At 44.2% G+C, this 25,214-nt stretch overlaps 2 protein-coding genes across 3 annotated transcripts in view; one reads left to right on the top strand and one right to left on the bottom strand.

Annotated features, from left to right (window-relative positions):
- LOC147143728 (uncharacterized) overlaps positions 1-25,214 on the top strand; it is a 58,460-nt gene that overhangs the window by 29,645 nt on the left and 3,601 nt on the right. Inside the window, exon 1 of one of the 2 annotated variants that reach the window (XM_086037830.1) lies at positions 24,550-25,034. The exons of the other annotated variant lie outside the window; for it this stretch is intronic. The gene's annotated coding sequence lies outside the window, so the exon portion shown is untranslated. Of the gene's footprint in view, positions 1-24,549; positions 25,035-25,214 lie in introns of those variants that run through there. 2 annotated transcript variants of the gene reach the window in all.
- LOC147143729 (uncharacterized) lies at positions 21,905-24,954 on the bottom strand. Its single transcript, XM_086037831.1, has 8 exons — positions 24,881-24,954; positions 24,786-24,813; positions 24,520-24,685; positions 23,592-23,675; positions 23,434-23,490; positions 23,205-23,318; positions 23,024-23,140; positions 21,905-22,950 (listed from the first exon to the last, which is right to left on the bottom strand). The coding sequence occupies exons 3-8, from the start codon at positions 24,676-24,678 to the stop codon at positions 22,921-22,923; spliced, it is 561 nt and encodes a 186-aa protein (XP_085893957.1). The 5' UTR covers positions 24,679-24,685; positions 24,786-24,813; positions 24,881-24,954; the 3' UTR covers positions 21,905-22,920.

Genomic DNA, 25,214 nt, shown 5'->3' with positions numbered 1-25,214 from the left:
AACCCTAGCTGGAAACCCTAACCCTAGTTTGAAACCCTAACTGAAAACCCTAGCTGGAAACCCTAACCCTAGTTTGAAACCCTAACTGAAAACCCTAGCTGGAAACCCTAACCCTATTTTGAGACCCTAACTGAAAACCCTAACCCTAGTTTGAAACCCTAACTGAAAACCCTAGCTGGAAACCCTAACCCTAGTTTGAAGCCCTAACTGAAAACCCTAGCTGGAAGCCCTAACCCTAGTTTGAAACCCTAGCTGGAAACCCTAACCCTAGTTTGAAACCCTAACTGAAAACCCTAGCTGGAAGCCCTAACCCTAGTTTGAAACCCTAACTGAAAACCCTAGCTGGAAACCCTAACCCTAGTTTGAAACCCTAACTGAAAACCCTAGCTGGAAACCCTAACCCTAGTTTGAAACCCTAACTGAAAACCCTAGCTGGAAACCCTAACCCTAGTTTGAAACCCTAGCTGGAAACCCTAACCCTAGTTTGAAACCCTAACTGAAAACCCTAGCTGGAAACCCTAACCCTAGTTTGAAACCCTAACTGAAAACCCTAGCTGGAAGCCCTAACCCTAGTTTGAAACCCTAGCTGGAAACCCTAACCCTAGTTTGAAACCCTAACTGAAAACCCTAGCTGGAAACCCTAACCCTAGTTTGAAACCCTAACTGAAAACCCTAGCTGGAAACCCTAACCCTAGTTTGGAACCCTAACTGAAAACCCTAGCTGGAAACCCTAACCCTAGTTTGAAACCCTAACTGAAAACCCTAGCTGGAAACCCTAACCCTAGTTTGAAACCCTAACTGAAAACCCTAGCTGGAAACCCTAACCCTAGTTTGAAACCCTAACTGAAAACCCTAGCTGGAAACCCTAACCCTAGTTTGAAGCCCTAACTGAAAACCCTAGCTGGAAACCCTAACCCTAGTTTGAAACCCTAACTGAAAACCCTAGCTGGAAACCCTAACCCTAGTTTGAAACCCTAACTGAAAACCCTAGCTGGAAACCCTAACCCTATTTTGAGACCCTAACTGAAAACCCTAACCCTAGTTTGAAACCCTAACTGAAAACCCTAGCTGGAAACCCTAACCCTAGTTTGAAGCCCTAACTGAAAACCCTAGCTGGAAGCCCTAACCCTAGTTTGAAACCCTAGCTGGAAACCCTAACCCTAGTTTGAAACCCTAACTGAAAACCCTAGCTGGAAGCCCTAACCCTAGTTTGAAACCCTAACTGAAAACCCTAGCTGGAAACCCTAACCCTAGTTTGAAACCCTAACTGAAAACCCTAGCTGGAAACCCTAACCCTAGTTTGAAACCCTAACTGAAAACCCTAGCTGGAAACCCTAACCCTAGTTTGAAACCCTAGCTGGAAACCCTAACCCTAGTTTGAAACCCTAACTGAAAACCCTAGCTGGAAACCCTAACCCTAGTTTGAAACCCTAACTGAAAACCCTAGCTGGAAGCCCTAACCCTAGTTTGAAACCCTAGCTGGAAACCCTAACCCTAGTTTGAAACCCTAACTGAAAACCCTAGCTGGAAACCCTAACCCTAGTTTGAAACCCTAACTGAAAACCCTAGCTGGAAACCCTAACCCTAGTTTGGAACCCTAACTGAAAACCCTAGCTGGAAACCCTAACCCTAGTTTGAAACCCTAACTGAAAACCCTAACTGAAAACCCTAGCTGGAAACCCTAACCCTAGTTTGAAACCCTAACTGAAAACCCTACCTGGAAGCCCTAACCCTAGTTTGAAACCCTAGCTGGAAACCCTAACCCTAGTTTGAAACCCTAACCCTAGTTTGAAACCCTAGCTGGAAACCCTAACCCTAGTTTGAAACCCTAGCTGGAAACCCTAGCTGGAAACCCTAACCCTAGTTTGAAACCCTAGCAGGAAACCCTAACCCTAGTTTGAAACCCTAACTGAAAACCCTAACTGAAAACCCTAGCTGGAAGCCCTAACCCTAGTTTGAAACCCTAACTGAAAACCCTAGCTGGAAGCCCTAACCCTAGTTTGAAACCCTAGCTGGAAACCCTAACCCTAGTTTGAAACCCTAACCCTAGTTTGAAACCCTAGCTGGAAACCCTAACCCTAGTTTGAAACCCTAGCTGGAAACCCTAACCCTAGTTTGAAACCCTAGCTGGAAGCCCTAACCCTAGTTTGAAACCCTATATGGAAACCCTAACCCTAGTTTGAAACCCTAACTGAAAACCCTATATGGAAACCCTAACCCTATTTTGAAACCCCAACTGAAAACCCTAACTGGAAACCCTAGCTGGAAACCCTAACCCTAGTTTGAAACCCTAACTGAAAACCCTAGCTGGAAGCCCTAACCCTAGTTTGAAACCCTAGCTGGAAACCCTAACCCTAGTTTGAAACCCTAACTGAAAACCCTAGCTGGAAACCCTAACCCTAGTTTGAAACCCTAACTGAAAACCCTAGCTGGAAACCCTAACCCTAGTTTGGAACCCTAACTGAAAACCCTAGCTGGAAACCCTAACCCTAGTTTGAAACCCTAACTGAAAACCCTAACTGAAAACCCTAGCTGGAAACCCTAACCCTAGTTTGAAACCCTAACTGAAAACCCTAGCTGGAAGCCCTAACCCTAGTTTGAAACCCTAACTGAAAACCCTAGCTGGAAACCCTAACCCTAGTTTGAAACCCTAGCTGGAAACCCTATATGGAAACCCTAACCCTAGTTTGAAACCCTAACTGAAAACCCTAGCTGGAAACCCTAACCCTAGTTTGAAACCCTAACTGAAAACCCTAGCTGGAAGCCCTAACCCTAGTTTGAAACCCTAGCTGGAAACCCTAACCCTAGTTTGAAACCCTAACTGAAAACCCTAGCTGGAAACCCTAACCCTAGTTTGAAGCCCTAACTGAAAACCCTAGCTGGAAACCCTAACCCTAGTTTGAAACCCTAACTGAAAACCCTAGCTGGAAGCCCTAACCCTAGTTTGAAACCCTAACTGAAAACCCTAGCTGGAAACCCTAACCCTAGTTTGAAACCCTAACTGAAAACCCTAGCTGGAAACCCTAACCCTAGTTTGAAACCCTAGCTGGAAACCCTAACCCTATTTTGAAACCCTAACTGAAAACCCTAGCTGGAAACCCTAACCCTAGTTTGAAACCCTAACTGAAAACCCTAGCTGGAAGCCCTAACCCTAGTTTGAAACCCTAGCTGGAAACCCTAACCCTAGTTTGAAACCCTAACTGAAAACCCTAGCTCGAAACCCTAACCCTAGTTTGAAACCCTAACTGAAAACCCTAGCTGGAAACCCTAACCCTAGTTTGGAACCCTAACTGAAAACCCTAGCTGGAAACCCTAACCCTAGTTTGAAACCCTAACTGAAAACCCTAACTGAAAACCCTAGCTGGAAACCCTAACCCTAGTTTGAAACCCTAACTGAAAACCCTACCTGGAAGCCCTAACCCTAGTTTGAAACCCTAGCTGGAAACCCTAACCCTAGTTTGAAACCCTAACCCTAGTTTGAAACCCTAGCTGGAAACCCTAACCCTAGTTTGAAACCCTAGCTGGAAACCCTAGCTGGAAACCCTAACCCTAGTTTGAAACCCTAGCTGGAAACCCTAACCCTAGTTTGAAACCCTAACTGAAAACCCTAACTGAAAACCCTAGCTGGAAGCCCTAACCCTAGTTTGAAACCCTAACTGAAAACCCTAGCTGGAAGCCCTAACCCTAGTTTGAAACCCTAGCTGGAAACCCTAACCCTAGTTTGAAACCCTAACCCTAGTTTGAAACCCTAGCTGGAAACCCTAACCCTAGTTTGAAACCCTAGCTGGAAACCCTAACCCTAGTTTGAAACCCTAGCTGGAAGCCCTAACCCTAGTTTGAAACCCTATATGGAAACCCTAACCCTAGTTTGAAACCCTAACTGAAAACCCTATATGGAAACCCTAACCCTATTTTGAAACCCCAACTGAAAACCCTAGCTGGAAACCCTAACCCTAGTTTGAAACCCAAACCCTAGTTTGAAACCCTAACTGAAAACCCTAGCTGGAAACCCTAACCCTAGTTTGAAACCCTAGCTGGAAACCCCAACCCTAGTTTGAAACCCTAACCCTAGTTTGAAACCCAAACCCTAGTTTGAAACCCTAGCTGGAAACCCAAACCCTAGTTTGAAACCCTAACTGAAAACCCTAGCTGGAAACCGTAACCCTAGTTTGAAACCCTAGCTGGAAACCCCAACCCTAGTTTGAAACCCTAACCCTAGTTTGAAACCCTAGCTGGAAACCCTAACCCTAGTTTGAAACCCTAACTGAAAACCCTAACTGAAAACCCTAGCTGGAAACCCTAACCCTAGTTTGAAACCCTAACTGAAAACCCTAGCTGGAAGCCCTAACCCTAGTTTGAAACCCTAACTGAAAACCCTAGCTGGAAACCCTAACCCTAGTTTGAAACCCTAACTGAAAACCCTAGCTGGAAACCCTAACCCTAGTTTGAAACCCTAACTGAAAACCCTAGCTGGAAGCCCTAACCCTAGTTTGAAACCCTAGCTGGAAACCCTAACCCTAGTTTGAAACCCTATATGGAAACCCTAACCCTAGTTTGAAACCCTAACTGAAAACCCTAGCTGGAAACCCTAACCCTAGTTTGAAACCCTAACTGAAAACCCTAGCTGGAAGCCCTAACCCTAGTTTGAAACCCTAGCTGGAAACCCTAACCCTAGTTTGAAACCCTAACTGAAAACCCTAGCTGGAAACCCTAACCCTAGTTTGAAACCCTAACTGAAAACCCTAGCTGGAAACCCTAACCCTAGTTTGAAGCCCTAACTGAAAACCCTAGCTGGAAACCCTAACCCTAGTTTGAAACCCTAACTGAAAACCCTAGCTGGAAACCCTAACCCTAGTTTGAAACCCTAACTGAAAACCCTAGCTGGAAGCCCTAACCCTAGTTTGAAACCCTAACTGAAAACCCTAGCTGGAAACCCTAACCCTAGTTTGAAACCCTAGCTGGAAACCCTATATGGAAACCCTAACCCTAGTTTGAAACCCTAACTGAAAACCCTAGCTGGAAACCCTAACCCTAGTTTGAAACCCTAACTGAAAACCCTAGCTGGAAACCCTAACCCTAGTTTGAAACCCTAACTGAAAACCCTAGCTGGAAGCCCTAACCCTAGTTTGAAACCCTAGCTGGAAACCCTAACCCTAGTTTGAAACCCTAACTGAAAACCCTAGCTGGAAACCCTAACCCTAGTTTGGAACCCTAACTGAAAACCCTAGCTGGAAACCCTAACCCTAGTTTGAAACCCTAACTGAAAACCCTAGCTGGAAACCCTAACCCTAGTTTGAAACCCTAACTGAAAACCCTAGCTGGAAGCCCTAACCCTAGTTTGAAACCCTAGCTGGAAACCCTAACCCTAGTTTGAAACCCTAACTGAAAACCCTAGCTGGAAACCCTAACCCTAGTTTGAAACCCTAACTGAAAACCCTAGCTGGAAACCCTAACCCTAGTTTGAAGCCCTAACTGAAAACCCTAGCTGGAAACCCTAACCCTAATTTGAAACCCTAACTGAAAACCCTAGCTGGAAGCCCTAACCCTAGTTTGAAACCCTAACTGAAAACCCTAGCTGGAAACCCTAACCCTAGTTTGAAACCCTAACTGAAAACCCTAGCTGGAAACCCTAACCCTAGTTTGAAACCCTAACTGAAAACCCTAGCTGGAAGCCCTAACCCTAGTTTGAAACCCTAACTGAAAACCCTAGCTGGAAACCCTAACCCTAGTTTGAAACCCTAGCTGGAAACCCTAACCCTAGTTTGAAACCCTAACTGAAAACCCTAGCTGGAAACCCTAACCCTAGTTTGAAACCCTAACTGAAAACCCTAGCTGGAAGCCCTAACCCTAGTTTGAAACCCTAGCTGGAAACCCTAACCGTAGTTTGAAACCCTAACTGAAAACCCTAGCTGGAAACCCTAACCCTAGTTTGAAACCCTCACTGAAAACCCTAGCTGGAAACCCTAACCCTAGTTTGAAACCCTAACTGAAAACCCTAGCTGGAAGCCCTAACCCTAGTTTGAAACCCTAACTGAAAACCCTAGCTGGAAACCCTAACCCTAGTTTGAAACCCTAGCTGGAAACCCTAACCCTAGTTTGAAACCCTAACTGAAAACCCTAGCTGGAAACCCTAACCCTAGTTTGAAACCCTAACTGAAAACCCTAGCTGGAAACCCTAACCCTAGTTTGAAACCCTAACTGAAAACCCTAGCTGGAAGCCCTAACCCTAGTTTGAAACCCTAACTGAAAACCTTAGCTGGAAGCCCTAACCCTAGTTTGAAACCCTAGCTGGAAACCCTAGCTGGAAACCCTAACCCTAGTTTGAAACCCTAACTGAAAACCCTAACTGAAAACCCTAACCCTAGTTTGAAACCCTAGCTGGAAACCCTAACCCTAGTTTGTAACCCTAACTGAAAACCCTAGCTGGAAACCCTAACCATAGTTTGAAACCCTAACTGAAAACCCTAGCTGGAAGCCCTAACCCTAGTTTGAAACCCTAGCTGGAAACCCTAACCCTAGTTTGAAACCCTAACTGAAAACCCTAGCTGGAAACCCTAACCCTAGTTTGAAACCCTAACTGAAAACCCTAGCTGGAAGCCCTAACCCTAGTTTGAAACCCTAACTGAAAACCCTAGCTGGAAACCCTAGCTGGAAACCCTAACCCTAGTTTGAAACCCTAACTGAAAACCCTAGCTGGAAGCCCTAACCCTAGTTTGAAACCCTAACTGAAAACCCTAGCTGGAAACCCTAGCTGGAAACCCTAACCCTAGTTTGAAACCCTAACTGAAAACCCTAGCTGGAAGCCCTAACCCTAGTTTGAAACCCTAACTGAAAACCCTAGCTGGAAACCCTAACCCTAGTTTGTAACCCTAGCTGGAAACCCTAACCCTAGTTTGAAACCCTAGCTGGAAACCCCAACCCTAGTTTGAAACCCTAACCCTAGTTTGAAACCCTAGCTGGAAACCCTAACCCTAGTTTGAAACCCTAACTGAAAACCCTAACTGAAAACCCTAGCTGAAAACCCTAACCCTAGTTTGAAACCCTAACTGAAAACCCTAGCTGGAAGCCCTAACCCTAGTTTGAAACCCTAACTGAAAACCCTAGCTGGAAACCCTAACCCTAGTTTGAAACCCTAACTGAAAACCCTAGCTGGAAGCCCTAACAATAGTTTGAAACCCTAACTGAAAACCCTAGCTGGAAGCCCTAACCCTAGTTTGAACCCCTAGCTGGAAACCCTAACCCTAGTTTGAAACCCTAACTGAAAACCCTATCTGGAAGCCCTAACCCTAGTTTGAAACCCTAACTGAAAACCCTAGCTGGAAACCCTAACCCTAGTTTGAAACCCTAACTGAAAACCCTTGCTGGAAGCCCTAACCCTAGTTTGAAACCCTAGCTGGAAACCCTAACCCTAGTTTGAAACCCTAACTGAAAACCCTAGCTGGAAACCCTAACCCTAGTTTGAAACCCTAACTGAAAACCCTAGCTGGAAACCCTAACCCTAGTTTGAAACCCTAACTGAAAACCCTAGCTGGAAACCCTAACCCTAGTTTGAAACCCTAACTGAAAACCCTAGCTGGAAACCCTAACCCTAGTTTGAAACCCTAACTGAAAACCCTAGCTGGAAGCCCTAACCCTAGTTTGAAACCCTAGCTGGAAACCCTAACCCTAGTTTGAAACCCTAACTGAAAACCCTAGCTGGAAACCCTAACCCTAGTTTGAAACCCTAACTGAAAACCCTAGCTGGAAACCCTAACCCTAGTTTGAAGCCCTAACTGAAAACCCTAGCTGGAAACCCTAACCCTAGTTTTAAACCCTAACTGAAAACCCTAGCTGGAAGCCCTAACCCTAGTTTGAAACCCTAGCTGGAAACCCTAACCCTAGTTTGAAAACCTAACTGATAACCCTAGCTGGAAACCCAAACCCTAGTTTGAAACCCTAACTGAAAACCCTAGCTGGAAACCCTAACCCTAGTTTGAAACCCTAGCTGGAAACCCTAACCCTAGTTTGAAACCCTAGCTGGAAACCCCAACCCTTGTTTGAAACCCTAACCCTAGTTTGAAACCCTAGCTGGAAACCCTAACCCTAGTTTGAAACCCTAACTGAAAACCCTAACTGAAAACCCTAGCTGGAAACCCTAACCCTAGTTTGAAACCCTAACTGAAAACCCTAGCTGGAAGCCCTAACCCTAGTTTGAAACCCTAGCTGGAAACCCTAACCCTGGTTTGAAACCCTAACTGAAAACCCTAATTTGAAACCCTAACCCTAGTTTGAAACCCTAACTGAAAACCCTAGCTGGAAACCCTAACCCTAGTTTGAAACCCTAGCTGGAAGCCCTAACCCTAGTTTGAAACCCTAGCTGGAAACCCTAACCCTAGTTTGAAACCCTAACTGAAAACCCTAGCTGGAAACCCTAACCCTAGTTTGAAACCCTAACTGAAAACCCTAGCTGGAAACCCTAACCCTAGTTTGAAACCCTAACTGAAAACCCTAGCTGGAAGCCCTAACCCTAGTTTGAAACCCTAACTGAAAACCCTAGCTGGAAACCCTAACCCTAGTTTGAAACCCTAGCTGGAAACCCTAACCCTAGTTTGAAACCCTAACTGAAAACCCTAGCTGGAAACCCTAACCCTAGTTTGAAACCCTAACTGAAAACCCTAGCTGGAAGCCCTAACCCTAGTTTGAAACCCTAGCTGGAAACCCTAACCGTAGTTTGAAACCCTAACTGAAAACCCTAGCTGGAAGCCCTAACCCTAGTTTGAAACCCTAACTGAAAACCCTAGCTGGAAACCCTAACCCTAGTTTGAAACCCTAGCTGGAAACCCTAACCCTAGTTTGAAACCCTAACTGAAAACTCTAGCTGGAAACCCTAACCCTAGTTTGACACCCTAACTGAAAACCCTAGCTGGAAACCCTAACCCTAGTTTGAAACCCTAGCTGGAAACCCCAACCCTAGTTTGAAACCCTAACCCTAGTTTGAAACCCTAGCTGGAAACCCTAACCCTAGTTTGAAACCCTAACTGAAAACCCTAACTGAAAACCCTAGCTGAAAACCCTAACCCTAGTTTGAAACCCTAACTGAAAACCCTAGCTGGAAGCCCTAACCCTAGTTTGAAACCCTAACTGAAAACCCTAGCTGGAAACCCTAACCCTAGTTTGAAACCATAAGTGAAAACCCTAGCTGGAAGCCCTAACCCTAGTTTGAAACCCTAGCTGGAAACCCTAACCCTAGTTTGAAACCCTAACTGAAAACCCTAGCTGGAAACCCTAACCCTAGTTTGAAACCCTAACTGAAAACCCTAGCTGGAAACCCTAACCCTAGTTTGAAACCCTAGCTGGAAACCCTAACCCTAGTTTGTAACCCTAACTGAAAACCCTAGCTGGAAACCCTAACCATAGTTTGAAACCCTAACTGAAAACCCTAGCTGGAAGCCCTAACCCTAGTTTGAAACCCTAACTGAAAACCCTAGCTGGAAACCCTAACCCTAGTTTGAAACCCTAACTGAAAACCCTAGCTGGAAGCCCTAACCCTAGTTTGAAACCCTAACTGAAAACCCTAGCTGGAAACCCTAACCCTAGTTTGAAACCCTAGCTGGAAACCCTAACCCTAGTTTGAAACCCTAGCTGGAAGCCCCAACCCTAGTTTGAAACCCTAACCCTAGTTTGAAACCCTAGCTGGAAACCCTAACCCTAGTTTGAAACCCTAACTGAAAACCCTAACTGAAAACCCTAGCTGAAAACCCTAACCCTAGTTTGAAACCCTAACTGAAAACCCTAGCTGGAAGCCCTAACCCTAGTTTGAAACCCTAACTGAAAACCCTAGCTGGAAACCCTAACCCTAGTTTGAAACCCTAACTGAAAACCCTAGCTGGAAGCCCTAACCCTAGTTTGAAACCCTAGCTGGAAACCCTAACCCTAGTTTGAAATCCTAACTGAAAACCCTAGCTGGAAACCCTAACCCTAGTTTGAAACCCTAACTGAAAACCCTAGCTGGAAACCCTAACCCTAGTTTGAAACCCTAACTGAAAACCCTAGCTGGAAGCCCTAACCCTAGTTTGAAACCCTAACTGAAAACCCTAGCTGGAAACCCTAACCCTAGTTTGAAACCCTAGCTGGAAACCCTAACCCTAGTTTGAAACCCTAACTGAAAACCCTAGCTGGAAACCCTAACCCTAGTTTGAAACCCTAACTGAAAACCCTAGCTGGAAACCCTAACCCTAGTTTGAAACCCTAACTGAAAACCCTAGCTGGAAGCCCTAACCCTAGTTTGAAACCCTAACTGAAAACCCTAGCTGGAAGCCCTAACCCTAGTTTGAAACCCTAGCTGGAAACCCTAGCTGGAAACCCTAACCCTAGTTTGAAACCCTAACTGAAAACCCTAACTGAAAACCCTAACCCTAGTTTGAAACCCTAGCTGGAAACCCTAACCCTAGTTTGTAACCCTAACTGAAAACCCTAGCTGGAAACCCTAACCATAGTTTGAAACCCTAACTGAAAACCCTAGCTGGAAGCCCTAACCCTAGTTTGAAACCCTAGCTGGAAACCCTAACCCTAGTTTGAAACCCTAACTGAAAACCCTAGCTGGAAACCCTAACCCTAGTTTGAAACCCTAACTAAAAACCCTAGCTGGAAGCCCTAACCCTAGTTTGAAACCCTAGCTGGAAACCCTAACCCTAGTTTGAAACCCTAACTGAAAACCCTAGCTGGAAACCCTAACCCTAGTTTGAAACCCTAACTGAAAACCCTAGCTGGAAGCCCTAACCCTAGTTTGAAACCCTAACTGAAAACCCTAGCTGGAAACCCTAACCCTAGTTTGAAACCCTAACTGAAAACCCTAGCTGGAAGCCCTAACCCTAGTTTGAAACCCTAGCTTGAAACCCTAACCCTAGTTTGAAACCCTAACTGAAAACCCTAGCTGGAAACCCTAGCTGGAAACCCTAACCCTAGTTTGAAACCCTAACTGAAAACCCTTGCTGGAAGCCCTAACCCTAGTTTGAAACCCTAGCTGGAAACCCTAACCCTAGTTTGAAACCCTAACTGAAAACCCTAGCTGGAAACCCTAACCCTAGTTTGAAACCCTAACTGACAACCCTAGCTGGAAACCCTAACCCTAGTTTGAAACCCTAACTGAAAACCCTAGCTGGAAACCCTAACCCTAGTTTGAAACCCTAACTGAAAACCCTAGCTGGAAACCCTAACCCTAGTTTGAAACCCTAACTGAAAACCCTAGCTGGAAGCCCTAACCCTAGTTTGAAAACCTAGCTGGAAACCCTAACCCTAGTTTGAAACCCTAACTGAAAACCCTAGCTGGAAACCCTAACCCTAGTTTGAAACCCTAACTGAAAACCCTAGCTGGAAACCCTAACACTAGTTTGAAGCCCTAACTGAAAACCCTAGCTGGAAACCCTAACCCTAGTTTTAAACCCTAACTGAAAACCCTAGCTGGAAGCCCTAACCCTAGTTTGAAACCCTAACTGAAAACCCTAGCTGGAAACCCTAACCCTAGTTTGAAACCCTAGCTGGAAACCCTATATGGAAACCCTAACCCTAGTTTGAAACCCTAACTGAAAACCCTAGCTGGAAACCCTAACCCTAGTTTGAAACCCTAACTGAAAACCCTAGCTGGAAACCCTAACCCTAGTTTGAAACCCTAACTGAAAACCCTAGCTGGAAGCCCTAACCCTAGTTTGAAACCCTAGCTGGAAACCCTAACCCTAGTTTGAAAACCTAACTGAAAACCCTAGCTGGAAACCCAAACCCTAGTTTGAAACCCTAACTGAAAACCCTAGCTGGAAACCCTAACCCTAGTTTGAAACCCTAGCTGGAAACCCTAACCCTAGTTTGAAACCCTAGCTGGAAACCCCAACCCTGGTTTGAAACCCTAACCCTAGTTTGAAACCCTAGCTGGAAACCCTAACCCTAGTTTGAAACCCTAACTGAAAACCCTAACTGAAAACCCTAGCTGGAAACCCTAACCCTAGTTTGAAACCCTAACTGAAAACCCTAGCTGGAAGCCCTAACCCTAGTTTGAAACCCTAGCTGGAAACCCTAACCCTAGTTTGAAACCCTAACTGAAAACCCTAGCTGGAAACCCTAACCCTAGTTTGAAACCCTAACTGAAAACCCTAGCTGGAAACCCTAACCCTAGTTTGAAACCCTAACTGAAAACCCTAGCTGGAAACCCTAACCCTAGTTTGAAACCCTAACTGAAAACCCTAGCTGGAAGCCCTAACCCTAGTTTGAAACCCTAGCTGGAAACCCTAACCCTAGTTTGAAACCCTAACTGAAAACCCTAGCTGGAAGCCCTAACCCTAGTTTGAAACCCTAGCTGGAAACCCTAACCCTAGTTTGAAACCCTAACTGAAAACCCTAGCTGGAAGCCCTAACCCTAGTTTGAAACCCTAACTGAAAACCCTAGCTGGAAACCCTAACCCTAGTTTGAAACCCTAGCTGGAAACCCTAACCCTGGTTTGAAACCCTAACTGAAAACCCTAATTTGAAACCCTAACCCTAGTTTGAAACCCTAACTGAAAACCCTAGCTGGAAACCCTAACCCTAGTTTGAAACCCTAGCTGGAAGCCCTAACCCTATTTTGAAACCCTAGCTGGAAACCCTAACCCTAGTTTGAAACCCTAACTGAAAACCCTAGCTGGAAACCCTAACCCTAGTTTGAAACCCTAACTGAAAACCCTAGCTGGAAACCCTAACCCTAGTTTAAAACCCTAACTGAAAACCCTAGCTGGAAGCCCTAACCCTAGTTTGAAACCCTAACTGAAAACCCTAGCTGGAAACCCTAACCCTAGTTTGAAACCGTAGCTGGAAACCCTAACCCTAGTTTGAAACCCTAACTGAAAACCCTAGCTGGAAACCCTAACCCTAGTTTGAAACCCTAACTGAAAACCCTAGCTGGAAGCCCTAACCCTAGTTTGAAACCCTAGCTGGAAACCCTAACCGTAGTTTGAAACCCTAACTGAAAACCCTAGCTGGAAACCCTAACCCTAGTTTGAAACCCTAACTGAAAACCCTAGCTGGAAACCCTAACCCTAGTTTGAAACCCTAACTGAAAACCCTAGCTGGAAGCCCTAACCCTAGTTTGAAACCCTAGCTGGAAACCCTAACCCTAGTTTGAAACCCTAACTGAAAACCCTAGCTGGAAACCCTAACCCTAGTTTGAAACCCTAACTGAAAACTCTAGCTGGAAACCCTAACCCTAGTTTGACACCCTAACTGAAAACCCTAGCTGGAAACCTAACCCTAGTTTGAAACCCTAACTGAAAACCCTAACTGAAAACCCTAGCTGAAAACCCTAACCCTAGTTTGAAACCCTAACTGAAAACCCTAGCTGGAAGCCCTAACCCTAGTTTGAAACCCTAACTGAAAACCCTAGCTGGAAACCCTAACCCTAGTTTGAAACCCTAAGTGAAAACCCTAGCTGGAAGCCCTAACCCTAGTTTGAAACCCTAGCTGGAAACCCTAACCCTAGTTTGAAACCCTAACTGAAAACCCTAGCTGGAAACCCTAACCCTAGTTTGAAACCCTAACTGAAAACCCTAGCTGGAAACCCTAACCCTAGTTTGAAACCCTAACTGAAAACCCTAGCTGGAAACCCTAACCCTAGTTTGAAACCCTAACTGAAAACCCTAGCTGGAAACCCTAACCCTAGTTTGAAACCCTAACTGAAAACCCTAGCTGGAAGCCCTAACCCTAGTTTGAAACCCTAACTGAAAACCCTAGCTGGAAACCCTAACCCTAGTTTGAAACCCTAGCTGGAAACCCTAACCCTAGTTTGAAACCCTAGCTGGAATCCCTAACCCTAGTTTGAAACCCTAACTGAAAACCCTAACTGAAAACCCTAGCTGAAAACCCTAACCCTAGTTTGAAACCCTAACTGAAAACCCTAGCTGGAAGCCCTAACCCTAGTTTGAAACCCTAACTGAAAACCCTAGCTGGAAACCCTAACCCTAGTTTGAAACCCTAACTGAAAACCCTAGCTGGAAGCCCTAACCCTAGTTTGAAACCCTAGCTGGAAACCCTAACCCTAGTTTGAAACCCTAACTGAAAACCCTAGCTGGAAACCCAAACCCTAGTTTGAAACCCTAACTGAAAACCCTAGCTGGAAACCCTAACCCTAGTTTGAAACCCTAACTGAAAACCCTAGCTGGAAACCCAAACCCTAGTTTGAAACCCTAACTGAAAACCCTAGCTGGAAACCCTAACCCTAGTTTGAAACCCTAGCTGGAAACCCTAACCCTAGTTTGAAACCCTAGCTGGAAACCCCAACCCTAGTTTGAAACCCTAACCCTAGTTTGAAACCCTAGCTGGAAGCCCTAACCCTAGTTTGAAACCCTAGCTGGAAACCCTAACCCTAGTTTGAAACCCTAACTGAAAACCCTAGCTGGAAACCCTAACCCTAGTTTGAAACCCTAACTGAAAACCCTAGCTGGAAACCCTAACCCTAGTTTGAAACCCTAACTGAAAACCCTAGCTGGAAGCCCTAACCCTAGTTTGAAACCCTAACTGAAAACCCTAGCTGGAAGCCCTAACCCTAGTTTGAAACCCTAGCTGGAAACCCTAGCTGGAAACCCTAACCCTAGTTTGAAACCCTAACTGAAAACCCTAACTGAAAACCCTAACCCTAGTTTGAAACCCTAGCTGGAAACCCTAACCCTAGTTTGTAACCCTAACTGAAAACCCTAGCTGGAAACCCTAACCATAGTTTGAAACCCTAACTGAAAACCCTAGCTGGAAGCCCTAACCCTAGTTTGAAACCCTAGCTGGAAACCCTAACCCTAGTTTGAAACCCTATATGGAAACCCTAACCCTAGTTTGAAACCATAACTGAAAACCCTAGCTCGAAACCCTAACCCTGGTTTGAAACCCTAACTGAAAACCCTAATTTGAAACCCTAACCCTAGTTTGAAACCCTAACTGAAAACCCTAGCTGGAAACCCTAACCCTAGTTTGAAACCCTAACTGAAAACCCTAGCTGGAAGCCCTAACCCTAGTTTGAAACCCTAGCTGGAAACCCTAACCCTAGTTTGAAACCCTAACTGAAAACCCTAGCTGGAAACCCTAACCCTAGTTTGAAACCCTAACTGAAAACCCTAGCTGGAAGCCCTAACCCTAGTTTGAAACCCTAACTGAAAACCCTAGCTGGAAACCCTAACCCTAGTTTGAAACCCTAACTGAAAACCCTAGCTGGAAACCCTAACCCTAGTTTGAAATCCTAGCTTGAAACCCTAACCCTAGTTTGAAACCCTAACTGAAAACCCTAGCTGGAAACCCTAACCCTAGTTTGAAACCCTAACTGAAAACCCTAGCTGGAAACCCTAACCCTAGTTTGAAACCCTAACTGAAAACCCTAGCTGGAAACCCTAACCCTAGTTTGAAACCCTAACTGAAAACCCTAGCTGGAAACCCTAACCCTAGTTTGAAACCCTAACTGAAAACCCTAGCTGGAAACCCTAGCTGGAAACCCTAACCCTAGTTTGAAACCCTAACTGAAAACCCTAGCTGGAAACCCTAACCCTAGTTTGAAACCCTAACTGAAAACCCTAGCTGGAAGCCCTAACCCTAGTTTGAAACCCTAACTGAAAACCCTAGCTGGAAACCCTAACCCTAGTTTGAAACCCTAACTGAAAACCCTAGCTGGAAACCCTAGCTGGAAACCCTAACCCTAGTTTGAAACCCTAACTGAAAACCCTAGCTGGAAGCCCTAACCCTAGTTTGAAACCCTAACTGAAAACCCTAGCTGGAAACCCTAACCCTAGTTTGTAACCCTAGCTGGAAACCCTAACCCTAGTTTGAAACCCTAGCTGGAAACCCCAACCCTAGTTTGAAACCCTAACCCTAGTTTGAAACCCTAGCTGGAAACCCTAACCCTAGTTTGAAACCCTAACTGAAAACCCTAACTGAAAACCCTAGCTGAAAACCCTAACCCTAGTTTGAAACCCTAACTGAAAACCCTAGCTGGAAGCCCTAACCCTAGTTTGAAACCCTAACTGAAAACCCTAGCTGGAAACCCTAACCCTAGTTTGAAACCCTAACTGAAAACCCTAGCTGGAAGCCCTAACCCTAGTTTGAAACCCTAACTGAAAACCCTAGCTGGAAGCCCTAACCCTAGTTTGAAACCCTAGCTGGAAACCCTAACCCTAGTTTGAAACCCTAACTGAAAACCCTATCTGGAAGCCCTAACCCTAGTTTGAAACCCTAACTGAAAACCCTAGCTGGAAACCCTAACCCTAGTTTGAAACCCTAACTGAAAACCCTTGCTGGAAGCCCTAACCCTAGTTTGAAACCCTAGCTGGAAACCCTAACCCTAGTTTGAAACCCTAACTGAAAACCCTAGCTGGAAACCCTAACCCTAGTTTGAAACCCTAACTGAAAACCCTAGCTGGAAACCCTAACCCTAGTTTGAAACCCTAACTGAAAACCCTAGCTGGAAACCCTAACCCTAGTTTGAAACCCTAACTGAAAACCCTAGCTGGAAACCCTAACCCTAGTTTGAAACCCTAACTGAAAACCCTAGCTGGAAGCCCTAACCCTAGTTTGAAACCCTAGCTGGAAACCCTAACCCTAGTTTGAAACCCTAACTGAAAACCCTAGCTGGAAACCCTAACCCTAGTTTGAAACCCTAACTGAAAACCCTAGCTGGAAACCCTAACCCTAGTTTGAAACCCTAACTGAAAACCCTAGCTGGAAACCCTAACCCTAGTTTGAAGCCCTAACTGAAAACCCTAGCTGGAAACCCTAACCCTAGTTTGAAACCCTAACTGAAAACCCTAGCTGGAAACCCTAACCCTAGTTTGAAACCCTAGTTTGAAACCCTAGCTGGAAACCCTAACCCTAGTTTGAAACCCTAACTGAAAACCCTAGCTGGAAACCCTAACCCTAGTTTGGAACCCTAACTGAAAACCCTAGCTGGAAACCCTAACCCTAGTTTGAAACCCTAACTGAAAACCCTAACTGAAAACCCTAGCTGGAAACCCTAACCCTAGTTTGAAACCCTAACTGAAAACCCTACCTGGAAGCCCTAACCCTAGTTTGAAACCCTAGCTGGAAACCCTAACCCTAGTTTGAAACCCTAACCCTAGTTTGAAACCCTAGCTGGAAACCCTAACCCTAGTTTGAAACCCTAACCCTAGTTTGAAACCCTAGCTGGAAACCCAAACCCTAGTTTGAAACCCTATATGGAAACCCTAACCCTATTTTGAAACCCTAACTGAAAACCCTTGCTGGAAACCCTAACCCTAGTTTGAAACCCAAACCCTAGTTAGAAACCCTAGCTGGAAACCCAAACCCTAGTTTGAAACCCTAACTGAAAACCCTAGCTGGAAACCCTAACCCTAGTTTGAAACCCTAGCTGGAAACCCTAACCCTAGTTTGAAACCCTAGCTGGAAACCCCAACCCTAGTTTGAAACCCTAACCCTAGTTTGAAACCCTAGCTGGAAACCCTAACCCTAGTTTGAAACCCTAACTGAAAACCCTAGCTGGAAACCCTAACCCTAGTTTGAAACCCTAACTGAAAACCCTAACTGAAAACCCTAGCTGGAAACCCTAACCCTAGTTTGAAACCCTAACTGAAAACCCTAGCTGGAAGCCCTAACCCTAGTTTGAAACCCTAGCTGGAAACCCTAACCCTAGTTTGAAACCCTAACCCTAGTTTGAAACCCTAGCTGGAAACCCTAACCCTAGTTTGAAACCCTAACCCTAGTTTGAAACCCTAGCTGGAAACCCAAACCCTAGTTTGAAACCCTATATGGAAACCCTAGCTGGAAACCCTAACCCTAGTTTGAAACCCTAACTGAAAACCCTAGCTGGAAACCCTAACCCTAGTTTGAAACCCTAGCTGGAAACCCTAACCCTAGTTTGAAACCCTAACTGAAAACCCTAACTGAAAACCCTAGCTGGAAACCCTAACCCTAGTTTGAAACCCTAACTGAAAACCCTAGCTGGAAACCCTAATCCTAGTTTGAAACCCTAACTGAAAACCCTAGCTGGAAACCCTAACCCTAGTTTTAAACCCTAACTGAAAACCCTAGCTGGAAGCCCTAACCCTAGTTTGAAACCCTAGCTGGAAACCCTAACCCTAGTTTGAAACCCTATATGGAAACCCTAACCCTAGTTTGAAACCCTAACTGAAAACCCTAGCTGGAAACCCTAACCCTAGTTTGAAACCCTAACTGAAAACCCTAATTTGAAACCCAAACCCTAGTTTGAAACCCTAACTGAAAACCCTAGCTGGAAACCCTAACCCTAGTTTGAAACCCTAGCTGGAAACCCTAACCCTAGTTTGAAACCCTAACTGAAAACCCTAACTGAAAACCCTAGCTGGAAACCCTAACCCTAGTTTGAAACCCTAACTGAAAACCCTAGCTGGAAGCCCTAACCCTAGTTTGAAACCCTAGCTGGAAACCCTAACCCTAGTTTGAAACCGTATATGGAAACCCTAACCCTAGTTTGAAACCCTAACTGAAAACCCTAGCTGGAAACCCTAACCCTAGTTTGAAACCCTAACTGAAAACCCTAGCTGGAAACCCTAACCCTAGTTTGAAACCCTAACTGAAAACCCTAGCTGGAAGCCCTAACCCTAGTTTGAAACCCTAACTGAAAACCCTAGCTGGAAACCCTAACCCTAGTTTGAAACCCTAGCTGGAAACCCTAGCTGGAAACCCTAGCTGGAAACCCTAACCCTAGTTTGAAACCCTAACTGAAAACCCTAGCTGGAAACCCTAACCCTAGTTTGAAACCCTAACTGAAAACCCTAGCTGGAAACCCTAACCCTAGTTTGAAACCCTAACTGAAAACCCTAGCTGGAAGCCCTAACCCTAGTTTGAAACCCTAGCTGGAAACCCTAACCCTAGTTTGAAACCCTAACTGAAAACCCTAGCTGGAAACCCTAACCCTAGTTTGAAACCCTAACTGAAAACCCTAGCTGGAAACCCTAACCCTAGTTTGAAACCCTAACTGAAAACCCTAGCTGGAAGCCCTAACCCTAGTTTGAAACCCTAGCTGAAAATCCTAGCTGGAAACCCTAACCCTAGTTTGAAACCCTAACTGAAAACCCTAGCTGGAAACCCTAACCCTAGTTTGAAACCCTAACTGAAAACCCTAGCTGGAAGCCCTAACCCTAGTTTGAAACCCTAGCTGGAAACCCTAACCCTAGTTTGAAACCCTAACTGAAAACCCTAGCTGGAAACCCTAACCCTAGTTTGAAACCCTAACTGAAAACCCTAGCTGGAAACCCTAACCCTAGTTTGAAACCCTAACTGAAAACCCCAACTGAAAACCCTAGCTGGAAGCCCTAACCCTAGTTTGAAACCTTAGCTGGAAACCCTAACCCTAGTTTGAAACCCTAACCCTAGTTTGAAACCCTAGCTGGAAACCCAAACCCTAGTTTGAAACCCTATATGGAAACCCTAACCCTATTTTGAAACCCTAACTGAAAACCCTAGCTGGAAACCCTAACCCTAGTTTGAAACCCAAACCCTATTTTGAAACCCTAGCTGGAAACCCAAACCCTAGTTTGAAACCCTAACTGAAAACCCTAGCTGGAAACCCTAACCCTAGTTTGAAACCCTAGCTGGAAACCCTAACCCTAGTTTGAAACCCTAGCTGGAAACCCCAACCCTAGTTTGAAACCCTAACCCTAGTTTGAAACCCTAGCTGGAAACCCTAACCCTAGTTTGAAACCCTAACTGAAAACCCTAACTGAAAACCCTAGCTGGAAACCCTAACCCTAGTTTGAAACCCTAACTGAAAACCCTAGCTGGAAACCCTAACCCTAGTTTGAAACCCTAACTGAAAACCCTAACTGAAAACCCTAGCTGGAAACCCTAACCCTAGTTTGAAACCCTAGCTGGAAACCCTAACCCTAGTTTGAAACCCTAACTGAAAACCCTAGCTGGAAACCCTAACCCTAGTTTGAAACCCTAACCCTAGTTTGAAACCTTAACCCTAGTTTGAAACCCTAACTGAAAACCCTAGCTGGAAGCCCTAACCCTAGTTTGAAACCCTAGCTGGAAACCCTAACCCTAGTTTGAAACCCTAACTGAAAACCCTAGCTGGAAACCCTAACCCTAGTTTGAAACCCTAACTGAAAACCCTAGCTGGAAGCCCTAACCCTAGTTTGAAACCCTAACTGAAAACCCTAGCTGGAAACCCTAACCCTAGTTTGAAACCCTTGCTGGAAACCCTAACCCTAGTTTGAAACCCTAACTGAAAACCCTAACTGAAAACCCTAGCTGGAAACCCTAACCCTAGTTTGGAACCCTAGCTGGAAACCCTAACCCTAGTTTGAAACCCTAACTGAAAACCCTAGCTGGAAACCCTAACCCTAGTTTGAAACCCTAACCCTAGTTTGAAACCCTAACTGAAAACCCTAGCTGGAAACCCTAACCCTAGTTTGAAACCCTAACTGAAAACCCTAGCTGGAAGCCCTAACCCTTGTTTGAAACCCTAGCTGGAAACCCTAACCCTAGTTTGAAACCCTAACTGAAAACCCTAGCTGGAAACCCTAACCCTAGTTTGAAACCCTAACTGAAAACCCTAGCTGGAAACCCTAACCCTAGTTTGAAACCCTAACTGAAAACCCTAACTGAAAACCCTAGCTGGAAACCCTAACCCTAGTTTGAAACCCTAACTGAAAACCCTAGCTGGAAACCCTAACCCTAGTTTGAAACCCTAGCTGGAAACCCTAACCCTAGTTTGAAACCCTAGCTGGAAACCCTAACCCTAGTTTGAAACCCTAACTGAAAACCCTAACTGAAAACCCTAGCTGGAAACCCTAACCCTAGTTTGAAACCCTAACTGAAAACCCTAGCTGGAAACCCTAACCCTAGTTTGAAACCCTAACTGAAAACCCTAGCTGGAAACCCTAACCCTAGTTTGAAACCCTAACTGAAAACCCTAGCTGGAAGCCCTAACCCTAGTTTGAAACCCTAGCTGGAAACCCTAACCCTAGTTTGAAACCCTAACTGAAAACCTTAGCTGGAAACCCTAACCCTAGTTTGAAACCCAAACCCTAGTTTGAAACCCTAGCTGGAACCCCAAACCCTAGTTTGAAACCCTAGCTGGAAACCCTAACCCTAGTTTGAAACCCTAACCCTAGTTTGAAACCCTAACCCTAGTTTGAAACCCTAGCTGGAAACCCAAACCCTAGTTTGAAACCCTAACCCTAGTTTGAAACCCTAGCTGGAAACCCTAACCCTAGTTTGAAACCCTAGCTGGAAACCCTAACCCTAGTTTGAAACCCTAGCTGGAAACCCAAACCCTAGTTTGAAACCCTAGCTGGAAACCCTAACCCTAGTTTGAAACCCTAGCTGGAAACCCTAACCCTAGTTTGAAACCCTAACTGAAAACCCTAGCTGGAAACCCTAACCCTAGTTTGAAACCCTAGCTGGAAACCAAAACCCTAGTTTGAAACCCTAACCCTAGTTTGAAACCCTAGCTGGAACCCCTAACCCTAGTTTGAAACCCTAACCCTAGTTTGAAACCCTAGCTGGAAACCCTAACCCTAGTTTGAAACCCCAACCCTAGTTTGAAACCCTAGCTGGAAACCCTAACCCTAGTTTGAAACCCTAACTGAAAACCCTAGCTGGAAACCCTAACCCTAGTTTGAAACCCTAGCTGGAAACCCTAACCCTAGTTTGAAACCCTAGCTATCTTATATAGTTGAAATATTTGTTTGATAAAAAAAAGAATAAATACAATTAAAAAAAAAACACGTTTAACATTTTAAAGGAAAAAATTCAAGTGTAAAATTTTCTTTACAATAATGTGTTGACATTTTATCGAGAACCCCCCGTGTCGTGAGAATCCAGTGCGATTCACATAGAATGGGAGTCAACTTTAACTTTCATCACGGGATTGGGACAGTACAAGATAAAAAGTTCATGGGAACAGATGGGAGCGGGATTTTTTTATAATTTTTTTCAAACGAAATAGTGACAGTCCAGAAGGAGAAAGGCAATGACAAACTGTTCATACATTAGTAAAATGCAACTTTAGTTGCTTGTTTTCCTTTTTTATTTATGTATGTATGTATTTTTACATAGCTGACTTCCAAAATGGGAGTGGTATGGGAGTGGAAGTTATTCTGAACGGCAGCAGGACAGGCAGCAAAATCCACCTGTTTTTATCCATTTCAGGGTGTGCTGTCGACTGAAAATGACATGCAGTGCTTAAGGGCTCAGGTAACGACCGTCAAGGCTCGCCTGAGTTCTGTGTTTGGTCATCTGACATCCGCAAGCTGAGCCCTTAGGCACTGTGATGTCATTTTGAGTCGTCTGCATGTGTCAATACAAGGCAAAATGGCTGCCACCTGAGATGGATAAAAAAAACTGGTGGATTTTTTTGCTTAGCATAGAACATGTTCTTGTAAGAATTTTTTTTACTTGACCTCCCTTTAATATGTATTTAATTCAACTATACTAAAACTAAACTCGACTATTTCTCATCTTTATTTATAAGGAATACAACAAATGGGTTTTAAGGCTGAGTTGCTGCATTTTTAAAGTGGATGACACACCCAAAGATTAATTGGGACACGGCGTCAATCAGAGCAGAGGCTGCTAATTTGAGGAATGTGTAATGACATATAAATGAATAAAAAGCCAAACCAATTGCTTCTAAATTTGTACAGTACAAGGCAATGCTGGATTCTGTAACAACCATCAACATCATACATTTTTTAAAATTTTGAGTGATGAGACTGAATGTAAAATACTTACATTCATATACAGTACATACAAACAATAAGTGCACGAAGACAAAACAACATTTCACGTTATTAAACGACAAAATATGAATAAATGGTGTCATATACACTTATTTGTTGTAGGTAAACAGCATTGATGTGCTAATAATATTACTCAAAAGCAGTCAGTTGATCATGGTGTGGGTTGTTTAGTTGCGACAGCCTGTTAGTCCTCCTGTCTCAACTGAACAATGGGCTGCAGGGGAAAGTGCTCACCATTAGTTTGACTGGTTTGGAGGTGAAGTGTGTCAAATGGAAGGAAACATTACCAGTATGTTGAAATGTTGTCTGCACACCGCTTTACTCTGCCAGTAGATCAGAAATAAAGCAATCAAGCTTTCCACCACCAACAGGCTCGCAGCCATTGCCATGATTCCTGTTTGCATCTGTAGGAAAGAGATGAATCTCATTTTTCAGCCTTCCAGCCAGAATGAAAAATACTGAACTCACCTTGAGCTCGTGTGAAGTGACCGCCTGAAATAAGTGGTGGTCGAGCAGCAAGAGACAAAGTAACACAACAGACTCTAGGAAGCTGACGACGTTCAAACAGAACGACACCTTGGTCTGGCAAGTGCAACAAAAAATACTCAAATCCAGAGGGAAAAAAAAACATCTTTGCCAGTTAAAGCACATTTTTAACAGATTTAAAGACAGACCATTTTACCCAGAATCTACTTACCACACACATGTTTGGGACACGTCCTGCTGCATAGGTCAGCAGTCCACAGAGCACAAACTGACATTGGTAAAACATATAAACCAAGTAAAAGAATCACAAATTAGCATACATCATTTCAAACATAAATCAATCAGGGATTAGACTGAAAGAGTGTTTACCAGAACACTGAGAATGTGAAAGTATCTCTGATAGGTCATCAGACAAAGGCTGACAAGTGACACTCCAGCAAGACATTGTGCTGCCTACATATTTAAGAGAAGAAACATTAGCATCTTTTTACAGCAATGATTTCCAACTAAAGAATCAACATCCATTTATAGCAATGATTCCCAACCGCTGTGCTGTGCCCTGGAGAAATTATCCCATTTCACTGAATTGGTCAGGAAATTATCATTTATTTCCTACAAATAGCAGCGCGAACAAAGTTGTTTGTTGTCAGCCCCCCTCAGAGTGCTCGCCGATGGCCGCAAGGTCACCGGGCGTTAGTATGGAGTGAAACCTTTTTTTTTTTTTCAGGGGTACAAGGCCGTTGCTAGAATTGTGGCCAGCCACAGTGCACTATGACGCCGCCACGGCAGGACGACAGCTTGTGAACCGAGCCATTCCCCAGCTGCTTTTCAATGTACAATACAACAAACTTAGATTTAAAAAAAAAAATAAAAATCTTCCGAAAATCCCGATGGCCACCACGCCTCTGAAAACTATCTATAGTCCGTGTTTGTCCATCTAAATGCCAGTGAATCCTCTAAATTTGTATGTACACGTAAGCAGACGTCAACAGCTACCACAGGAATTAAACTGCAGGTTCGGATCATTACTTGATTTATTCGACACTTAATTTTTTTTTTTTAATTAATCTCCAAAGTTAATGCTTTAACTTTGAGAGCCCATACTCACACACACATATATACATAAAGTATATATATGTACATATAATGCATATTATGTATATTTTATATATATATATATATATATATATATATATATATATATATTTTTTTAATTATATATATTTTATTATATACATATATGATATATATACCCACATATCTATACACACACAAATACACAAACGTACACACTTACTCCGAGAGGTTTTGGGAATCCATTGTAAGCAAAAACCTTGAAAGCGTCTAGGAACACACAATGAATTTCTCGGGGCATCGCATGGCTGCGTCCTTCGCCGTCCTTCCCGATGGCAATATTGATGATCATGGAGTCGTCACACACAAACGTCCTCCTCATTGTCCTCCTGGAACACGAAAGATCGGCAAGCAACGTACTGGATATACCTCACCTGATGTTCATCCAAAGAGTTTAGCAAGGAAATGATGATGATGACTTTCACTCACTTGTAAAAGTAATACAGCTAGCTGAAACCTTTAAAATGGACACAAAAATAAACTTGATATTTAACTCCACCTCATGTTTTGAAGCGCGTACATACCATAAGACGCAGGCTTTAAAGTCACGGAGGATGATCTTGCAGCCAAGTGTCAAGTGAGGAAGTGACAAGTGTGACCTTCTTTTTTGCCACGTTTTCTCGCAAAGTATTCTACTTAAAAAGGCGGTTGTTGGAGAGACAAGCACATTGTGACACGGTAAGTGACAATCACACTTTAACAGCTTGCTTTCATTCAATCACATTCAGCCTATTGCTCAAATCTTTAAACTCTATGCTTCTTATTAAATGATGCATTAGTCATTTTAAGATGAAAAATTGAATTAGATTAAGTTGACTGTACACGTCACTGTACTGTATGTAATGCAGTTATTATGGG

Source organism: Filicampus tigris, chromosome 8, assembly GCF_054856515.1.
Source record: "Filicampus tigris isolate MCC_2025a chromosome 8, RoL_Ftig_1.0, whole genome shotgun sequence".
Taxonomy (NCBI): domain Eukaryota; kingdom Metazoa; phylum Chordata; class Actinopteri; order Syngnathiformes; family Syngnathidae; genus Filicampus; species Filicampus tigris.
This window is presented reverse-complemented; position numbering and strand designations above follow the sequence as displayed.

Coding starts and splice junctions, on each gene's coding strand:
- LOC147143729 (XM_086037831.1), bottom strand. CDS start 24,678: ATGAGGAGGACGTTTGTGTGTGACGACTCCATGATCATCAATATTGCC. Junction 23,491..23,591: donor TTCACATTCTCAGTGTTCTG/GTAAACACTCTT, acceptor TACCAATGTCAG/TTTGTGCTCTGTGGACTGCT. Junction 23,141..23,204: donor TCACTTCACACGAGCTCAAG/GTGAGTTCAGTA, acceptor TCTTTCCTACAG/ATGCAAACAGGAATCATGGC.